At 45.2% G+C, this 20,682-nt stretch overlaps 1 protein-coding gene across 4 annotated transcripts in view; it reads right to left on the bottom strand.

The window, feature by feature from the left end:
* LOC130170564 (capping protein, Arp2/3 and myosin-I linker protein 3-like) overlaps nt 1-20,682 on the bottom strand; it is a 59,492-nt gene that overhangs the window by 12,372 nt on the left and 26,438 nt on the right. For 2 of the 4 annotated variants that reach the window (XM_056378004.1, XM_056378002.1), the window contains exons 3-30: nt 17,031-17,125; nt 14,182-14,232; nt 14,028-14,087; nt 12,597-12,718; nt 12,414-12,508; nt 12,013-12,083; nt 11,822-11,895; nt 11,667-11,742; nt 11,485-11,573; nt 10,486-10,580; nt 9,229-9,315; nt 8,537-8,646; nt 8,326-8,403; nt 8,146-8,222; nt 7,562-7,666; nt 7,305-7,374; nt 6,051-6,132; nt 5,799-5,895; nt 5,526-5,580; nt 4,911-5,083; nt 4,751-4,819; nt 4,214-4,307; nt 3,216-3,314; nt 3,006-3,125; nt 2,807-2,920; nt 2,554-2,729; nt 2,324-2,411; nt 2,114-2,233 (exon numbers count right to left, since the gene is read on the bottom strand). In XM_056378004.1, coding sequence (XP_056233979.1) covers nt 2,114-2,233; nt 2,324-2,411; nt 2,554-2,729; nt 2,807-2,920; nt 3,006-3,125; nt 3,216-3,314; nt 4,214-4,307; nt 4,751-4,819; nt 4,911-5,083; nt 5,526-5,580; nt 5,799-5,895; nt 6,051-6,132; nt 7,305-7,374; nt 7,562-7,666; nt 8,146-8,222; nt 8,326-8,403; nt 8,537-8,646; nt 9,229-9,315; nt 10,486-10,580; nt 11,485-11,573; nt 11,667-11,742; nt 11,822-11,895; nt 12,013-12,083; nt 12,414-12,508; nt 12,597-12,718; nt 14,028-14,087; nt 14,182-14,232; nt 17,031-17,125 — 2,642 coding nt within the window. Of the gene's footprint in view, nt 1-2,113; nt 2,234-2,323; nt 2,412-2,553; nt 2,730-2,806; nt 2,921-3,005; nt 3,126-3,215; nt 3,315-4,213; nt 4,308-4,750; nt 4,820-4,910; nt 5,084-5,525; nt 5,581-5,798; nt 5,896-6,050; nt 6,133-7,304; nt 7,375-7,561; nt 7,667-8,145; nt 8,223-8,325; nt 8,404-8,536; nt 8,647-9,228; nt 9,316-10,485; nt 10,581-11,484; nt 11,574-11,666; nt 11,743-11,821; nt 11,896-11,981; nt 12,084-12,413; nt 12,509-12,596; nt 12,719-14,027; nt 14,088-14,181; nt 14,233-17,030; nt 17,126-19,985; nt 20,238-20,682 lie in introns of those variants that run through there. The other 2 variants (XM_056378003.1, XM_056378005.1) reach the window with 2 other exon arrangements.

Raw genomic sequence — 20,682 nt, 5'->3', positions numbered from 1 at the left:
TTTTGATATGTGGAGTTGGTCATAGTCGTTAGTACGAAGCCTCGTTACCAATGACTTCTCTCTCTCCTGCTCTCTCTGCTCGGTGTGTCTTATGTTTAGTTATTCCTCTGCCTCCTTTAGTAATAATGACACATGGAATCAAAGTAGTTTCTTTACTGTAATGGAGGTGAGACTCAGTGTATTGGAAGTGCTCCTCCTCTTCCCTGCCGCTTCAGCCGGGAAACCAGAGCAGCTCAGACTGTGACTCGGCACTCCACTGAGCAGGTGTGGAAATGTGATCAGTCAGTCAGTCAGTCAGTCAGTCAGTCAGTCAGTCAGTCAGCCTTGCTGTTGCAGTCCAGCCAAAAACTAACAATGTAGAAAATGAAAAAGTGTTGGGACAAGAAAACCTGATGAAAACATGAAAAACTCTAGTTTGGACTTTTAAGAAAATCAAGACCAAAGTGATTTTCAACTGTTTTCTCCACTTATATGAAACATTATCCTTGGCTGAATACTGTATTAGTCTCTCGTTCTTAAGGTCAACGTCACTTTAGAAAGGAATAAGAAATGAATGATCTGTTGTATAAATATTTTGCGTCAGTGAAAAACTGCGAAAGGCCAAAACACAATTGAACTGACAACAAGTCATCCTCCAAAGCACTGGTGAAATGTCTCTGGGGGAGGAGTTGGGGTTTTTCAAATCTTGACCTTTACCTGAAGTGATCGTGTCAAGAAAGTCAGGGTGATGTTTGAAATGCCAAAACCCGGCGGGAAAATCCATCACTGCCCAAAACTGAGCGGCATCACTTTGGTTAGTGGTAGTGCTCAGGTTTATTTATATGGTAAACACAAAGAGGAGAGTGAAGCTAATTTATTTAACATATTCATTAATTCCATAGAAGTCTGAGGGTGAACATCTAATATCATGATTATACAATAGGAACTACTGGACTGTGAGAATCAGGCCTGGGGTTATCTGGGGAAGTCTGGAATAATACATGAGGAGAGAGTTGGAGGAAAGTAAAACAATATTTTGTGATGGAAATGCAAATTTACACACAGAGGCTGTAAGGGATGAAACAAATGCTCAAAGCAGTGTGGTAAAAAAAAAAAAGTGGCCGACTTTTTTTCTTCTTTTCTGAGCTTGTTCTTATTTCTTTTATAGCGGCAAGAGACAGCTTAAGAGATAATGTTCATTTTAATCTCTATGAAATATTTCTAGAAAGAAAAACCATCAGAGAGACACAGAGAGGCAACAACCACAGAGCGCCGGACTGCAGCTGTCAATGAAATCGACCTCTGTCTTAGACTTTATCTAATGCGACAACATGAATTTATTGATCATGTGAAACTACTAATTTAACTTGAAAATATTACAAAAACAAATAAAAAAAAAAACCCAATAACCTTCATCATAACATCGTGTTACAGAAACGAGTTTAAAAACATGGACACCGACAGTCGCAGAGTTTCCGTTGCAGTTTTGCGTAAAGTAGAGAAGTCGACAAAACATGATTGCGAATGTTCTGTGTTTCCACTGAGTGATGTCATGTGAATAAAGTTGGGTTTTCTCTTCTCGCGATATCTTTCCAATTAAACGTGAAAAGTCAAAATAATCTCCTTTCCTAAACACTTCTCCTCCATGGAAAACATCATGAGGTCAAGGAAAGATGTGAAAAGAATTCAACAGGACTTAAGAAAAGAATCTGACTGCACTTAAACTAGATGGATGAAAAATCCTCCTTTCTTAACCACAAAAACAAAACAAACCATTGGAATAATTAATAAATAAATAGATATGAACTATAAATTCAATATGTTTGTTCTTCATGATGATGATGAAGAAATGTAGTTCAATCTAGTTCTGGTAGTAGCTGCTCTGTTGTTTCTACATTTACGTGGCTCTGCTGCGGAGAAACTACGACGTCGCTTTAAATGTTGCTGCAGCAAAGAATTGTGGGACGGCATTTGTCTCCTTTCCTTTTTGTAATGGAAAGTCCAGTGTTACACTAAAGATAGATAAGATAGGAAGCACTGACGCTGCTTTCCTCATCCTCATGACTGCCGCTCAGCGACTGGGATGTTTGAGTCATCAGACCGTGACAAACAGAAAACACGTCACTACACTCACTATGCTGGTGCCGAGCTCCTCGTCTGTGATGTCCAGAGAGTCTCTGTGCCTGTTAAACCTCCAGCCTGTCCCGTCTTCACACGTCCCGTCCCACCGCTTGAGGTGGGACACCTGCCGGGTCTGAGACAGACAGCGCTCTTAAACCTTTTGGCAAACACACAGTGACTCTCACACACTCAGCTCCTTTTACAGTAAGTGCTTTGTATTTACCAGGTTCTTATGGGTGGCGTAGAGCTCCTGCAGGATCTGGTCCACGATGGAGTTGGTGAGATAGGAAACCACTGAGAGCTTCACCTCTCTGCAGGAGATTGGGTTAGAAGGAAGGGAGAGACAGACGGGAAACAGTTTGGTAAAAATGAGATCGAATCAATAACCTGTTTATCAAATTCAGACCCATCACTGCCGCTCCGCCCTCTTCCTTCTCCAGATCCCTCTCTTACTCTAAGGCTCGGTGAATGTCCTGCGCTGCTCTCTCCATCAGGGCGGTCCGAATGGCAGAGCGAGGGATGGACACGCGCTCGGAGACGGACGAGAGCGGAGGACTCAACCTCTCCGCCGCAGAAGAAGATAAAGGACAGAGCTCGCGACAGAGGGACACCATCGAGTCCACGATCACCTGCAACGGATGCTGGTTATCAGTAACTCACTCATTTGTTGAGGACGGCGCTGTGAAAAGAGGCTGTTAGCTGCTACCTGAAGCTCCTTATCTGCAGCTTTGGCGAGTTCCCCAGCCAGAGAGTCCAGTCTCTGCCGCACCGGCCCGTCCACAGACAGCACATGAGCCAGCTCACACAGTGAAGGGTAGAGCTGGGGGCACCAGAGAGGACGGATCCGTTCAGAGTCAGAGCAACAGTAAATGAAATACTACAGTCACACATTTCACACCACTCACAGCGCGGGAATTCCTGGCCTCTTTTAGCACTTGTTTAGCAGCTTGAATATCCTCCATCTCCCCGACACCTCGCAGCAAACACACCTGCTGCTGGACACGCACACACAGGCGCTCCATCACCTTGGAAACAGACAGGCAGCGGAGCGTTACCAGCGCAAACACACATAAAACACCCTCATAAAAGGTAAAGCGCACACAGACGGGTGCTACCTGTTCGGCGGTGCTCGTGACCAGGCCCTGGTGCAGCCGCAGAGCCTGGCGCTGAGAGAAGCTCTGGGTCTGGTTGTTCCTCACCAGAGCGCGCTGGATCTGAGAGGAGGAGGAGGAGGAGAGGCAGGAGGATGAGACGGGCAGAAACACACCGAGGAGACACGATAAAAAAGACACGATGTTTAATTTTAATGCAAAGTCAGTGGTAAAAATTCACAACCTTTAAAATTTGAAACACATTTGTGTCCAAATCAATAACTGTTCAGTTGATTTCTTTATCTGGTGACACAGATTTGCTTCCAGAGACTTCACATCTGCCACCTCCTCCCGCCACCATCCACACACAAGTAATTACAGGAATGACTGCAGCACTAAGATGGGAAAACATTTCCTTTACTTATGTGTGTATTTGCAGCAGCATCAAAGTAAAGGATCTTTACCTGCAGCCTGATGTATTCATCTGCTGGCAGAAGCTAAATCCATCAGAATGTCCTTTCTTTAACTTTAATAAAGGGAATCATAAAGAGCAGCGAGCTGGAAGTTCTCACTGTTTAAACCACATTAAGTTTCATTTCCATACTGAACATTTCTATTCTGTCGTTTCCACAGACTTACAATGGGACTCACATTATCTTTTGAGTCCTGGTCATTTTTTCGTCTGAAGAATAAATCAAACATTTCGCTGCTCTGTGTAGAAATGAATGGAGTTCTCCAGTGGCAGGAGTTTTATGATAAAATGACTCTTTATGATAAAAGCTGACGACCAGACGCACATCTCACAGAGCGGCAGAGGTCAATTATCTTTTCTGTCAGAGCACTCAGACGTCTCGGTTACGATCCAAACCGCTGAAGTTGAAGTAAAATCCGGTTTTGAGGATGTAAAACACTGATGATGATGTTCTGATTTCATCTCCCAGATTTTCTTTCATCTGTCTTTGAATTTAAGTTTTTTCTTCCTGACAATGACAATGAGACAATGGCTGCTCTCGGATGCCGACCTTGGTCAGTGCCTGCTCTGTCCTCTCGGGGGCGCTGCGGTACGCCTGGCTGATGTCACTTAGGGGGAGAGGCATGTATTGCAAGGTGAAATTACTGAGAGAGAGGGAAGAGAAGAAGAGGAAGGAAGAGCAGAGGAAGGGTCGAGTTATTGAGGGTGACAGTAAAAGACTAAAAAGGAGAAAATAAAGTGGGTTACAGATTCAAGGGTTAGTTAAGGTTAATATCCCCACTGGACAGAGCTCATCCCAAAATATCGCTCCAATGCCACACGGCGTGTGAGTAATGCTTTGATCTTTGTAACCATGTCATCCTTAGCCTAAAGGTAAGTCTGGACCATTTAAGATAGCAAAGTGGAAAGCAACAATTTGCTCAGCTCACGTTGCACATTTCAACTTTGATAAATGTTCTAAAAACAGAAGGTAAATCTAACACAGTTTCTTGAAATCAATATGTTCCTTACAGCTGATGTATAGAGTATCCTAGATCCCAGCAAACATATGTGAAAACACATGTTGCCGGTGCCTCTGTGCTCTTACTGTTCAAGTGCTCGTGCCACATCCAGGAACCCTGCTGCGGAGGTGTTGTTGCGATCCCATGTCACACTCCTGCGGGGCAGAGCAGAGCTGCACTTAATACAAACCTCCATACAGAGTCACAGAGTCACAGATCCTCCCGCTCTTCAGCCTGACCCTTCACCTGAGTGTGGTGTTGATCTGCAGGGCTTTGCTCAGCATCTTGGCTCCGATGTCGTCCATGTTGTTCCCACTCAGGTCCACCTTCCTCAGGCAGGTGTTGCTGCCCAGGGCGTTGACCAGCACGGTGCCCCGAGAGCGTAGGCGCGAGTCTGTCAGCGACAGCGACTGCAGGGCCTGGAGTGGGGGGGGGGGGGGGGCGCAGCATGAAAGGGGCACGTGTGTCTTCAGTGTCTCAGTTTGTCTCGGGGCGTTTTTAGAAATAAATGAGGCCGAGAAACAAACTGAGCGGTGAGAGAGAAGATGATGAAGTGCAGTGGTGAAATTTACTTCAGAGCGATGAGGCCGCTCGCCTACATGACTCCACATGCTGTATGTATGAATTATTTACAATATGTGTGTGTACTGATACAGACACTAAACCCACAAGGGCAACACAAACAGTAAAACACTGATACATCTGCAGTGAAATATAAATATAAAGTGGAAGAGTTTTTCTTTCCCCTGGCAGAATATATTCTTTCATTATTTGGATGATTTGTTACGAAGCACACTTTGCACAATTTGCATTTTACAGTGTGTTTTTATGAGTGCAGACTTTTCCCGCATGATCACTCACACATTCCTCCTCCTGTATGATTTGGACCAGCTTCTGCAGGACCTCATCCAGAACCCTGCAGACACAAACCGCAGAGACAAACACAGAGACGAGGCTACATGAGCCAGCACGAGTCATTTCCTGCTGCTGGCGAGCTGTCTGCCCGCTTATGAAAAATCACTGACACGTACATTGAAGCCGGCACATGCGGTGCAAACGCAATACACACACACACACACACACACACACAGACACACAAAAGTGCAGTAAAATGAGACAGAGCAGCAGCTGCACCTGTTTTTGATGTTGAAGTTCTTGCCCAGATGAAGGTGTCTGAGGGAGGGGTGTCTGGAGAGGGCTGGCAGCACTGTGAGCAAGTCTGCATCCAGACCTGTCAACACACACACACACACACACACACACATATATATATATATATATATACACAAAGCTCAACATGACTTCCATTAACAGCCCACTCAAACCTCACATGCCTGAGGACTAAAAGTCAAGGTCACAGAGAGATGTGCTGCAGCGCCATCGTACCGTTGTCTGAGATATCCAGAGTGGCGATGGAGGAGACTCTGGGGAAGAGTTCCTGGATTACAGCAGCTCCTGCAGACCTTAGCTAGAGAGAGAGAGAGAGAGAGAGAGGGAGGGAAAACTATCATGTGCACAGACATGAATCAGAGTCAATTTAGGTTCGGTCTTTGGGGATTAGTTCTATTTCTCCAGACTGAGGCAAATTTATTGATGCCTTTTTTTATGTCTCTGCGAGCAGTCTGCAGTCTGAGGGCCTGTTGAACAGAGAGGTTTGCTTTGCTCATGTTCTGCAGCAGCTCTGCTCAGCGGTCGGGAAACACTCGCTGCCACTTATTAAATAAGCACTTACATATACTTAAAAATCTGGAGGAGCTGTTTCTGCACACAATCGACCCACTCAGTGAAATGAGCAACTTTGAACCAAACGTGTGAATTAAAAAGAATTACTAGTTTCAACATGTGTTTCTGTTGAACTGAGCGGCCTCCAGTCATCAGGGGGAAACTTAACGAAGCACATTCACTCAAGTGCAAGTTTTGCACTTCGTTACATTTCAGAGGAAATTCATGTATTTTCTACTTTATTTGTCAGCTGCTGTTTCTGTTTAATATTTTAAATACAGATCGTGTGATAATAAAATATATTACATTATTGCCCAACTTAAAACTCAACTTCAACATTAAAATGCTATAATAATAATCCAACACTATATAATATAAGTCTGACAGGGGCCAATCTAACTGCATAGTAGGTACTTTAATAACATTCCCGTGTTATAACATTATTGAATTCTACAGTTTGAAATTGAGTATTTTTATATTGTTTCTACTTTTACACTGAATATTTTTGACACTTGGAGCATCAAGCTGACATCGCTCACATGTTAGCAAACACTTAGCTATTTCTACACGTGACTCACAGCCAGTGACAAGACGACACTACGACTCAGTGATTCACTATCTTTATTTGGTGAACACATTTCAAACACCAAAACAATCCATCCACATCAGTAAAGGTTCGTTTTCACAAGAGATTTGAAGAATTTCAAAATCCAGGCTTCAATTTTTCAGCATTTGTGCTGAATGATCTCTCTGCTCTACGACAGAAAGAGGCGTCACGACAGAGAGAGCTGACACTGTTCTGATCTTATATTCCAGAACCTTTAAAAGGTGAACTTTAGAAATAATGTAGAAATCTAGAAAATGCCCTCAGAGCTCTAAAGGTTAACGATGAGGACAGATAAACAGATGAACTCTTACCTCACAACCACTGATGTCCAGATGAAGGTCATTGATATGAGGGTTGGAGGTCAACCCTGCCAGGAGAGCCCTGTGGACAGAAAGAAGAGGAGGTGAGTGTCAGAGACGAGACGAGGAGGAGGAGGAGGCGGTGATCACTTTGTCGACTCAGCTGAGGAGGATAGCTGTAATTAAAGTAGTCTGAGCCTTTATTGCATTGGAGTTCAGATAAAAGGGAGCAGGTTTCGATAGAGAATGAGAAGCGACATGGCGAGTACCTCAGAACATCAGGGGGCAGCTTCATAGAGGCCAGGCTGACGTGAGTGAGGCTGAAGGCCGAGCTGAAGAACTGACGAAACATCGGCAGCGTGTCCTTCACTTTCCTGTTGAATTAAAGAAAGAAAAAAAGCAGAGAGATGAAAGAGACGTAGGTGTGAGAGCCGGACGGAGACGGGCCGAACATTGTTGACATGCCGGGTAAACACAAGTGCAGCGCTGAGCGCAGAGTCACTGACACAGGATGAGGAATGAAGTGAATATTGCTTTGGTGTGAGAGCGGGGAGCGAGCGGGGTCAAATGATAGATAGCTCTGCTTAAATATTCATGAGTCTTATCTATGCAGACAGCGCTGAGACTTCTGGTTTTAAACAGCAGGAGACACACCCACAGAGAGCAAACACAATGTTCCAGTGATTCCCACAAAGCTCATTTCTGATTTCCCATTAAGCAAAGAGATGGAGATAATGAGCGAGGAAAAAGAGGGAGTGGAGGAGGCCTTTAAGGTGAAATAAGGATGATATCGTCCCAGATTTGGATTTGCCACAGCAATTATTGTTCAGGCAATCTTAAAGACATGACTAACCTGTGGGAGAAGGAATTTTTGGAAAGATTCAGAAAGGAGAGATCAGCGCAACACCCCCTCAGAAGAGCCCCAAATAGCTGCATGAGACACAGGGTGGAAACGGTTAAACTGGGCTGAGGATTGTTCAGACAGAACGTTGCACGTAAACACTCCATCATCCCGAGCCATTAAAACACTCACCGAGTCCACGGGGCAATCTGTGCCGGACAGATCCAAATGGACCAGGCAGTTGGGCTGAGACAAGAAGAGATACAAGTTCTGCAAACAGAGATAGAGAGAGAGAGAGAGAGAGAGAGAGAGAGAGGGAGGGAAACATCTTATTCAGGTGGAAAAGTGCGGTAAAAATGGAACCGAGTGTGTTTTTATTTCCAGATGGGTTGTGCTCTCTGACCGAGGCATCCTCCCCCGAGAGGACCCCCGGGTTCTTGCTCAGGTCCAGGTGCAGGAGAGAGTTGGAGTACTCGTCGCTGGAGCACAGAGCCTGAGAGAGAGACACCACTCCTGAACAGAGAGAGAGAGAGAGAGAGAGAGAGAGAGAGAGAGAGAGAGAGAGAGAGAGAGAGAGAGAGAGAGAGAGAGAGAGAGGGTGGGGGTGCAGATGGATAAAAGGAAAAGAAAGAGAGACAGAGAGACATGATGGAGGAGGAAGTTGTACAATATTAAAAGAGAGCGAACACTCAAAGCATTTTGTGTCATTACATTATTCATACACATCTGCAGCAGCAGCAGGTATCAGTGGATGTAGCGGGAGGCAGCGTATAGTATCTGCCTGCTTCAATCTAATATTCAAATTCTCCACTGAGTGCAGGGGAAGACGAGACAGGAGCAGGAGGCGTGCTGCCCTCAGGCCGCCACAAGACGCCGTGAGTCAATATGGAGTCGTAGCAGGGCCAAGAATATGAAACACAGCTGAGAATCAGCTGGAGCTCTGCAGGTTTTACATTCCTTAACCTGCAGTATTTTACAAGCTGAGCTCAATCAGCTGGAGTTTTAACCCATTCACACATGATTCTGGAGAATTACTGCTTTGCATTGTGGGAAATCCTGCTGCAAACTACCGAGAGGGGAATAAAGGGCCCAAACCTTTGGAGGTGAGCGAGGTCTTGGAGAGGTTGAGCAGACGAAGTCCCTTGCTGAGGCGACACACCTGCTGTATTAAGTTGGACACACCTGCAGCAGAGGAAGAAAAACCAGAGTCACATGTGTTCTGTGGAGTCTGTGTTTGCATGATCTTTTTCATTCACCCTGTTCTACCGAAGCCTTTACTTCGACAGTTACTCATCTGAGAGAAGCGTGGGCTGCTGAGTTAAACGCTGACGCGCCACATGACGGTTGAAAAGAGAGACGATCCAAGGTCACACATTCATGTTGTGATTACTTGCCTCAAGTGTTGATAGTTTTCTAGGATACTTAACCTTTAGAGCTCTGAGGGCATTTTCTTAATTTCTACATTATTTCTTAAGTTCACCTTTTAAAGGGTTCTTGCATATAACATCATACATACAAGTGTTTTATGTCACAGCTCTCAGAACAGTCTCAGCTCTCTCTGTCGTGACGCCATGAGTCAAGAGATCATTCGGCCCAAATGCTGAAAAATTGAAGCCTGGATTTTGAAATTCTCCAAATCTCTTGTGAAAACGAACCTTTACTGATGTGGATGGATTGAAATGTTTTCACCAAAGTCTGTAAGTTCATAAAGATAGTGCAACATGTGAGTAAAATAGTAGATAAATGCATAAAAAATATAATTTTGTATCATCGCTGAGTCGTAGTGTCGTCTTGTCTCTACTTTAACCAGGTTTTAGAGGCTGTGAGTCGCGTACGATCTCACAAGAATATATAAAGGAAAGTGGAGAGTCGACAGATTCTAACAACATTTAAACCATATTTATATGCTTCGTTATCACAAAGATTTTAATAGAAACATCCGTCCACCTCAGAGGGTTAAGAAAGACATAAAACCAGATCTGTCCTTCACCGTCGTTGGTCGTTATGAGAGGACGAAGCCTTCAATACACATGAATGGGCCAAAACTAATTATACTCTCAAACTGAAATTCCTTCTCTATGTTTTAAAACAAGAAGCTTTTATCATTAAAGTGGAGCAGCTTTGTTTCATCCACCATCCAGTTCTGGATGTTTGGTGGCCTTTCCTCGACTTGCTGGTGAAAATGTGAAAACCTATTCCATGTTCGGTCGTGTTTATGTTCTCTCTTTGGAGCTTCAGATTGAAACCAATACGAGTCAGTAAACATCGCGCCTCCCGAGACGTGATGTCTTCAGTCTGAACCTCCGCTGCAGTAAATGAGAACCAGAGACAGAAGCTGATGTGTGATCGTACCTTGGTTGTCCAGTGAGTTGTGGGCCAAGTTGAGCGAGTGGATGACGGAGGCAGGGTTCTCTGACAGAGCGGCGGACATCTTCTGAGGGAAGTCTCTGTGAAGAGGGTCCGAACAGACAAACACATCAGGGCTGCGACTCACAGCTTTCACCAACTATTCTGCTGATTAATGTTCTGATTAATTCAAGTGAAAAGTGAACATCACAAGTTCAAATCTCTGCTTTTGTTCAACTTACAGTCCAAAATCCAAAATCCAAAAATATCCAATTTATTAAAAGGTAAGACAAAGAAAAGCAGCTAATTCTCCCCAATAAATGTTCATTCAGTGATTAATCGATTTTAAAAATGGTTGCTGGTTCATTTTTTGTAGATCGACTAATTGAGGAATCACTGCAGCTCATTTAAAGGGGCGCTGCGCTAATTTAGCACTGCACTATAAAAAAAAAAAAAAAGAAGGAATTTCAGGATGGAAGCAGCAGAGACCGAGATATTTGACTTTAAAGGCTCCCTGTTTCGTGTATCTTGTGCATGTGCACATGTGGATGACTCGATGTACAGATGTGCCAGCGGTGACATGTCACATACTGCAGCAACGCACCAACTAACAACAATCCTGCATTTCAAATACTTCTTCATCTTTGCAAATGTTTTATCAGGAGGAAAATGCACTTGACACATTTGTTAGATCTCCAGGAAACAGACTGTGTGTTACTGAACGTAAAGATAACTTTTCTTTATTTACAAGAAGACTCGGCTCCAAGAACTCTGCATCTTACAATTCCCAGAATACAACTCAAATGTGTCAGTTAGTGCCCCCCCCCCACAGGTCAATGCCCCTTATCTTTGAAGCTAACCAGAAAACCATCAGGTTTATTTTTCAGACTTTAGAAAGTTCCCTTCAGGGGCCTCAGAGGAAATTATACAACTGTCTTCACAGACTGAGTCGTTCTCTAAGTGTAAAATCGGCGTACTGGCCCTTTAAGAGGAGTCAAAACTTACGATTTCAGCCCGGCGTTCTCCAGAGTGATCTCCTCCAGGCTGGACGATTTGCTGACCGTATGCAGGACCTGCTCCGTGACCTCTGACCCCTGAAGGAAAAAGGAAGCAATGAAACTTCACCAGTTTTCTTCTTAAAGCCTCGACAGACACCGGAAATAAAACCTGGAGGAGTTTGTACGTACTATGCGCAGGTCTTTGCAGTACAGCTTGGTAAACCACGTGTTGTAAGCCATCGAGGCGACGATCACAGCTAAATCCCTGGAAAGGACAACGATGAGGTTAATGAGGTGAACGCTCTTTGGAGGTGGCGGCGTTTGATTCGCTCTCGGCCCCTCACCTGCTCTCCAGGTGGCTGAAGTCCAGCAGGTTAAACTCTCGGTTGTCCTGGGAATGATAGATGGTGTCCACATCCTAGGAGCAACATTACTCATCAGCCTTTTTGCCGCAGCACATGACCCCCCCATCATTTTGTGCACAGCGCTGTACGTAACACTCACAGTGACACAGGCACAGCCCCACAGCTCTTACCCACTGCACTTCCTCCTTGCAGCTGATGCCATTATAGTCGCACAGAGCGGCGTACGTCTCTGAGAAGCCTCCTGAGAGAGAGAGGAAGGCGGGAGATGAAAACAAGAGAGGCGGGGGGGGGGAGAATGAAAAAGAATGTGAGATGATACGAACAGCTGCTTCCTTCAGCGATAACAGGAGAGAGAAAAGAGAGGAAAGCGCACACAGAAACATTCGTCCAAATTATCATACTTTTGTTTGTGCGACAGAGGACTTTAAAAAGAACATCTGGACGACCATTTGTGAGGTGTGTGTGAGCCAACATCCTCTAGAGGCTGCTGAGTGGTGTGCACGTACACCCTGTGTGTGTGTGTGTGTGTGTGTGTGTAAATTCCCATGTTTGATGATAAGGCCTCTTTTACCACAAGCCCTCTGGGTTTCCACTGAAGTCTCTGAGCTGGGCGAATACTTCCTGCTCCCCTCAGAAAGGTCACTGTCTGAGTGACTGATGGACGGGCTGCAGAGATAAAACAAACACAGATACGTTATGGATTCTGCTTTAAAGCGCCTGATAATCTGACGCTGCACAGACGTGAGACACTTACGCAAAGATGGAGTTGTTGAATATGCGAGACAGAGCGAAATTAATATGGCTGACCACATGATTGAGGTGCTCGCGGGATTCAAACCTCATGGAGTAGCTGGACTTGTCAGTGTCGATGATGACCTGCACAAACAATGGACTGTAAGTGACAGCTGGTGGTTTAATCTTACTGCACTCTAAAGAAGCATTAACATTTTCTTTAGACCCTCCCTCACACCATATCTCAAAATACAGTCCTGCGTTCATTTGTTTAATCTTTAATAACGTAAAGAATTTAAGACCGTGTGATCTAATTTAACCCTCTGAGGTCGACGGATGTTTCTATTAAAATCTTTGTGATGACACAGAGTAGAAATATGGTTTAAATGTTGTTAAAATCTGTCGACTCTTTCCTTTATATATTCTTGTGAGATCGTACGTGACTCACAACCTCTAAAACCTGGTTAAAGTAGAGATAAAACGACACTACGACTCAGCGATATTACAAAAATGAACTTTATTTAGGCATTTATTTACTATTTTACTCACATGTTGCATTATCTTCATGAAGCTATAGACTTTGGTGAAAACATTTCAATCCATCTCTTGACTCATGGCGTCATGACAGAGAGAGCTGAGACTGTATTATTATTATAGACTATATTATATGTTATATGCAAGAACCCTTTAAAAGGTGAACTTAAGAGATAATGTAGAAATGGAGAAAATGCCCTAAAGGTTAAATCTTGAATAATATCTGAATTGTCTGAATAGATTTTTTGATCCAGATGTGGAAGCAGCATCTGACAGTCTGGCTGTATATGGGCCAGACTCGCGCCGTGGAACAAGCATGTGTTTTGCGATCTGAGAAGCAAACCTTCAGGACCTGCAGCACAAAATAAAAGCTGTTGTCTGTTACACACTGAATGTTCCACCTGTATCCGAAAGCTCAGCTTGTAAGAACCTCATAGGTTCTGGGTTCTGCCTTGTGCTTTACGAGCCGTAACATTTTGGTTACGCTGCCATAAAATCTAACAGTGGACATAAAAGCAGAACCCGTGACAATCGCTACACCTGAAGCCATGCGTTGTTAGGTTCCTCTAATTGGAAAGTCTTATCTTTATTCTCACAGGCTAAGGCTAACATTAAAATTTAAGGCAAGAGAATATTAAAAGACCCTCCCAGGCTCTGTGAAAAAAGCTCAGACTGAGCATCTTTCAGCAAAAAGAAAAAATATTCAAAACATTCCACCTTTTACGACCTTCTCCTCGTTGCCATCATCATCAGCGAGAGAAGAGAAAGACTTCATAAGAGACGGCTGTCTGTCTGTCTGTCTGTCTGAAAGCTTTATCCCAAATCCCTTAAAGGCTGGAGTGATATAACCACTCCATTATACACCTGTACAGACAATCAATCAGTGTCGGCAGAGTTCAGTGCTCAGGTGAAAGCTCACCTGCTGCTCAGGGTGTGAATTCAGAGCTCGAATCTCCAAGAAGTTGAATGTGGATTCGACCTGTTGTGAGAGAACCAGGCGACAAATGTCAGGCGACGTCGTGACAGAAAAGCTTCACACTGTACATTAAGTGGAGGCAGAGAAGTAGACCAACCTTGGCGGGAATCTTTGTCGCCAGGAAATAGAGACGCCATGTTGTGAGGACCTGAAAAAAAAAAGAAAAGAAAGAAAAAGGGAACAAAGCAAATTGAACCAAGACTGTGTTAAAGTTCTCTGCACAGTCACACTCCCCGTGAGGAGAAACTAGTCCCAGGAGTTTCCATGGCAATGATGAAAGGAAAATAAGGAGTCCGTTCCATATTCATGTATTGATCCGGCTAAAAGCCCTCGATGTCAGAGACACTTGTCTAACATTAACAGATGAACGTGCTGCCATGCGAGCTGAGAAATGACGGCATGTTGCAAACGTTTTTAAATCACGTTCTCACACATAAGAGTTGTACTTTCATTAGCGTGACATTATTTCCGCTGCGGGTGAACATGAAAGCGGCTCATTCATTTAATTTGAGGGATACAGTGGCAGCTTTGGGCTCAACAGGAAATCATTTCTTGTCGTTCAGCATTTCTCCGGGTTTTTAATATGGAACTTAAAGGGAAGAAGCTTCACACAAGTGTATTTTTCTCACCCTTTAAAGCGGCAGCAGCTGCTCCAGAGACAGAGCTGCAGGTCACTCTGGGTCAGGATGCCGACTTAGCATTTTTACCATGTTACTGTGGATAACTCGCCGTCTGCAGTCTCGGATGTGTGGCATCATTTTTTTTTTTGTGCAGTACAAAGTTGACAGGAGTTTGGACGTGACTGGAAATTTGAGAGAACTACCAAGAGCTTATTTGTGCGTCTCGATCAGACGCGATCGTGCCTGTACCCGCTTCCTCTCAGCGTGGAAACACTTGAGCCGCGCGGCCGTCAGATAAATCTCATTGTCCCTGATTCTTCTTTGTGAGCGTGAACTGACAGAAGGAGAGAAAATGTCAGCGTCTCTCCATCAAAGCAAATAAGGAGAGGTGATTCTTTGGCATTTTGCTGCTCTCCAGTCGCCCCTGAGAAATGCCCTCTGCTCTTTTTCTTCTCCTCTTCTGCTCCGTCGCTCCCAATCATTGACTCCATTCTCTCTGATTGCCCTGCTAAAGCACTCCCTGTGGACAAACCACCCCGCCCTTGCTTTTCTTCCTCCATGTGTCTCTCCCCAATGAAAAGCAGTAATTAAATTACAGCTCTCCCGATCTACTGTTGTGTTTTTTGGAGAGAGGAGCTTGACACCGGCCTCGACACACAGACAGCCTCCAACACCCACACAGAGAGTGAGGTGTCTCAGACGCAGTCACTCAAAATGTAAAATGTGCATGAGAGATGTAGAGAGAGAGAGAGAGAGAGAGAGAGAGAGAGAGATTCACATCAAAGGCCGTGTGGAGGAGATGATTAAAAAGAACAGATTGTATCACATTAGGGTGATGAGCTGAGGTTAGGGTGCTAGTTAAGAAAGTGTTAGAGTAAAAGTAAAGTAAATCATGCTGATGCAGCAGGAGAGAGAGAGAGAGAGAGAGAGAGAGAGAGAGAGAGAGAGAGAGAGAGACTTGTTGCAGTATCCCACATCAAAGAGAGGCCACACACACATCATGCTTATTGTGGCGTGTAATTATGCAGCAGTGCTGGGACAGGACACGTCCTCTAATCCTCTCTTGTTTGACACTTCGGCTGAAGGAAGCCTCTGTGAGAAATCGTGGAGATAAGTTGGTGTAACCTGCAGTGACAGAGCAAAACTCATCCACCCCCCACCCCCCCACCGATCCTGATCCCTCACAAAAAACCCAAACACATTTTTAAGCTCTGCTTTCCCAAAAATGCCAGCCCAGTGCGTTTGATCAAACTCCAATCTATTTTTCCGTCTTCTGTGCTCGCCCAGCGGGAGCGAGAACTCCGGCTTCCCAGTTCAGCTTTTTGAGAGGAAGCAGTAAATGAGACACAGATTGGAAAGAGATTATTGGAAAGATATTTCTGGCAGATAGACATATCAAAGTGTGCGGATATCAAAGGCTGTACATGCAGAAACTCTCCTAACCACCCGTCCTTGCCACACGATGAATCATTAACGCATCCATTGAGTGGAAGGGCTGCTCTGCCAAGGCGAAGAAGACCGCTCGGCCGGGGATGAAAGCTCATTGGCTCGACGGGGGATTGCAGGAGGGGCAACGGGAGTCGCTAGTCTTTTAAACAGTGTAAAAACTACACCAGCTTCACTGCAGATGGATCGAGCTTTAATAAGATCTTTCTCATACAGATGTGGTTCAGCTGCTGCTGCACATAAAGGAGCACTCGTCTATAAAACCTGCTGTATCCTGTATGTGTCCTACATGAGGTGTGTGTCTGTCTGCACATGTGCACGTCCACTGCACTCTGCAAACACTGGCCTCCATCCAGGGTCCAGTTTAAGGTCTGGCCCACAGAGTAAGAGCTTATTACCCCAGATTTTATCCAGATAGCTGGCTGCGCTTCACTCACACAAATAGGGATTTTATATCTCTGTCCCATATTCTCTGATGAAAGCACCCCAGAATCAAAGGCTGCGCTCAGCTCCCCTCTCCCTCCACAGTGGGCCTCGCAGTGCAGACACACACAGGAATCCACAGCCGCTCCCACAGATACCGTCTATCCAATATTCATCCATCCCGGCCGCCAACAGCAGCAGTCACAGAGGAGAAGCGGCAGTTAGTGAGTGAGAGTAGAAAGCAAGACGTTCGCTCTCGCTGTTAAATCATGGAGAGCTTCTGCCTCTGCTGTCATGGATATCACTACAGTGGCAGAGATCCATTAACGCTGCAGCAGAAGTTAGCATCAAAGACACTCTACATACATGATGCCTGCATCAGGCTGCTTATGTGGCAGGATTAAGGTGTTCGTCTACGGCAGCAGCCCCGTGTTACTGTGACGGGCGGGAAGCTTACCAGTATCCTGTCCTCTGTTTTGCCATTTTTGGTGTCAAGCTTGATGCCACGAACAAACTTTATAGATGATTTATCGATAATCTTCCTGATGCTTTCTGTGGAGGAGAACCAAGACACACAGTGTTAGAAAAACACACACAATCAGGGAACTCAGTCTCCAACATTTCAGAGCGTTTAATAAAAATCCTATCACTGCTGACATTTCTCAAACCATGCTGTTGTCTTTTAGATGTTTGAGTGCGTTCTTACTTTCCCTGCAGCCACTAGTTTCACTCGTTTATCCGTACAGAGAGCGGTGATCCATCACAGACAAAATCATGTCTGCATTGATTATTGTTGTTTTACGTTACACTGTCGTCTGGTGGTAATGCAAACGTACAGTAAGTCTACACTGATTTGGAAAGTTCGCTCTGCACTGTGGTACAACAGTAACATCAACTCCACGAAGGTCAAATCAGACATGAAGTTCACTGGTTCTCTCACAGGACTGAAAACACCTACAAGGTAAACACAATACATGAAGTATTACGGCTGTAACAAATGTAAAGTTTTCATGATTCAAAGTAAACTAGATAAAAGATTGAAAGAAAATGTTATTCATCAGCTTAGTGCAAATGAAACTTGGCAGTAAAGCACTTTGACCTTTGTCTGGACCGACCTGTGTCCACGTCTTCATCTAACAGCAGAGATACGACCTATTCTGACATTTCACATAATAAAATAATCTCTGACTCTGTTCCTGAATGGATCCTGGTGATTATAAATAAGTTACAAACCATTTAAATGTAAAATGATGTAAACAGCAGGGTTAAGGGTTGTGACATTTAGAGGGTCAGCACCTGATTTCATGTTTTCATTTGTTGATTGTAGAAAAATGAGAATATTGTTATTTTTCAGTTCAGCTCGACACTATCACCAGACTGTTTCACATTATGCTCCAGTGTCCTCTCTTCCATCATGACACATCGGAGCATCAGTGTCTCTGATTCACGGGGAACTGTTCCTGTCAAGCAGCATCTCTGTCACCGCTGCGACCCCTCGCTTGTATATGGCACGTAAACCCGCCCGCCGCGCCGGAGGAGGCGTCTTACTCACAGGCTGAGAGCTATACTATCACAGAAACACAGAGGCCCCGGCAGGAATGACGTGATCCAGCCTGTCCATTAAACTCTGGCCGCACTGCATCCCGCCTGACGAGTTTATGAGCCAATCGATATCAAAGATGGGACGGTGGGAGTTGATTCAGTCTCACCAGAGAGTGAAGCAAGTGTTTCTCTTCGGGGGAGGGGGGGCAGGAGTCTTTGTGAGGCAAAGTTCAAGTGGAGTTAAGGACTTATATTTGTCTGTGGAAGACGTTTCGCCTCTTATCCAAGCGGCTTCATCAGTTCTTATGTATTGGTCTCTCTAGTCCGCACTAGTCTGACCACGAAAGTGGAGTAGGACCCACCCACAAGAGGTTAAATACCTGGGTCCTACTCCACTTTCGTGGTCAGACTAGTGCGGACTAGAGAGACCAATACATAAGAACTGATGAAGCCGCTTGGATAAGAGGCGAAACGTCTTCCACAGACAAATATAAGTCCAGTTGCCTTCGATTTAATTTGAGAAAGAGATAACAATGACCTGGACGAATGAGAACTTGCACAGACAAGTGGAGTTAAGTACATTCAGACAAGTATCGTATTTACTTTACTTGAGTTTTTCCAATTTGTGCAACTTTCAGAGAGAAAAGTTTTACTCTTCCTGCATCGTATTGATCGGACCTGTCATATGAATTAATGCAGATTAAACGACCAACCTGTGTATAAAGGAGTTCAGTGCCCCCGTCTGAGAACTTCCTCCACCCCTGTTCATATTCAAGTTTTCTGTCTCTCTACATCAGTGGATTCTGTGAGCCAGAGACTGAGGCACAGACAAAACACTCAGCCGACAAGAATCGACAGTAACTCCATTCAAGTCTTATTCAGGTGACCTTGTGCTGCTTGCAGGCCACAGGGGCCACAGTGGCCCCCCTGTCAGTCAGTCAATGCAGGAGGAGACTGCAGGCGCCCAGCAGGTGACTGAATGAAGAGGCAGGGATTCCACTGGATTAATCATCACAGTGCGCCTAATAGAGCCATTAGGAGTAATTAACACAGCAGCAGAGTCCCTGCTACCCTGAGCATGTGTGCACCGTGTGTGTGTGTGTGTGTGTGGGTGTCTGCGCGCGCGTGCATTTGTATACGATAGTGAAATGAAGACTGGGCCGTGACTCTGACATGTGTGAGCTGTTGCTGTTTGAGAATAAAGAGAATAAATATTTGTGCTTCCTGTCCAGCACATGCATTTTTGTTGGCAAGATACAGCGAACATCTGCCTTCATCAGTCCCCGTCTTCACTTTCACGTGCGCGCGCGCGCGCGCACACACACACACACACACACACACACACACACACACACACACGCACGCGTGAAATCAGAGAGCGCTCCGGCTGGTTAGAAAAACAAAGATAAAATACTCCAGTATTCAGGAAACAGAAATCACACTGTGAAATGGGAGTGTTGGCATAAAACGTGAAAGCAACAAAACGCGATCAGACCCCGGAGTCCACACCATTATTTACACAACGCCCCTTTTCCTCTGGCCTAAGGCTGGGGTTTTATTACCTGATCCTCCCCGAGAGGCAGTTTTGAAAAAAAAAAGGTACATTTCCCTGCACTGAAAATAATTCATCTGCACATTAACTAATTCACATGCACTGAGAGGGAAAAAAGCCTTCCCGGGAAGCTGCACACAAAACATGGAAAGGTGTAGCTCATGACAATCACCCAATGCGTCTGTTCGGTCGCAGCCTCCGACAGACGCGCGGAGGAAAAGCATCCCGAGCCTGGACGCTCACACCCCGGCGGGTGACGCGGTTACAGCCCGCAACAAGACACGGAGCAGAATCAGCTAAGCGGCGGTCTGGACCCACCTGTGATATCCTTGTTCACACTGACGAAACCAGAGGCAGTGATCTCTTTAGAAGCCATGTCTGTTCCTCTCTCCTATCGCCACCCCTCCTCCACCTCCTCCTGCCGCTCTCCTCCACCTCCTCCCCTCTCTCCCCTCTCTCTCTCTCTCTCTCTCTCAGAAACGGACAGGGAGGATGGTCTCTCTCCCAGGCATTCCAGCAGAGCATCCGACTCCCCGACGCGCTTCCTGGAACAAAACCCCGTGGATGTTGGGAGGCTGGTTGTGCGAGCGACGGGAGGTGGAGGGAGGGAGGGACATAGAGGTGGAGGGAGGGGTGAGGAGGAAGAGGAGGAAGAGGAGGCGGGGATCACTGAGGGATAATGAGGCAGCTGTAGTTACCTGTGAGGGCTCAACACACACCCCGGTGAAACATTCACTGAAAACAACACGGTGGTTTGGCTTTAAAAAGTTGATGTGAAAACTCAAACTGGGTTGTTACTGACTGATCTGAGGTTTTTAACATTTTCTCACTTTAGATTTGTCTCGTGACAAAGACTCTGGAGCTCGTGCTCAATAAAACCTGAATAAGACAACACTGTTAAGTCCCCAGCCACAGTGGCTCTGGAGCTACTTATAAACACACAGTATATAGTGAGAATGTCAACATGTTTACAACTAGAGGCCATCTCCCACCCAGCTGATGAGCACCCAGTCGT

This window comes from Seriola aureovittata, chromosome 6, assembly GCF_021018895.1.
Source record: "Seriola aureovittata isolate HTS-2021-v1 ecotype China chromosome 6, ASM2101889v1, whole genome shotgun sequence".
Taxonomy (NCBI): domain Eukaryota; kingdom Metazoa; phylum Chordata; class Actinopteri; order Carangiformes; family Carangidae; genus Seriola; species Seriola aureovittata.
Note: the sequence above shows the minus strand (reverse complement) of the source record. Positions and strands in the feature narration are given on the sequence as shown.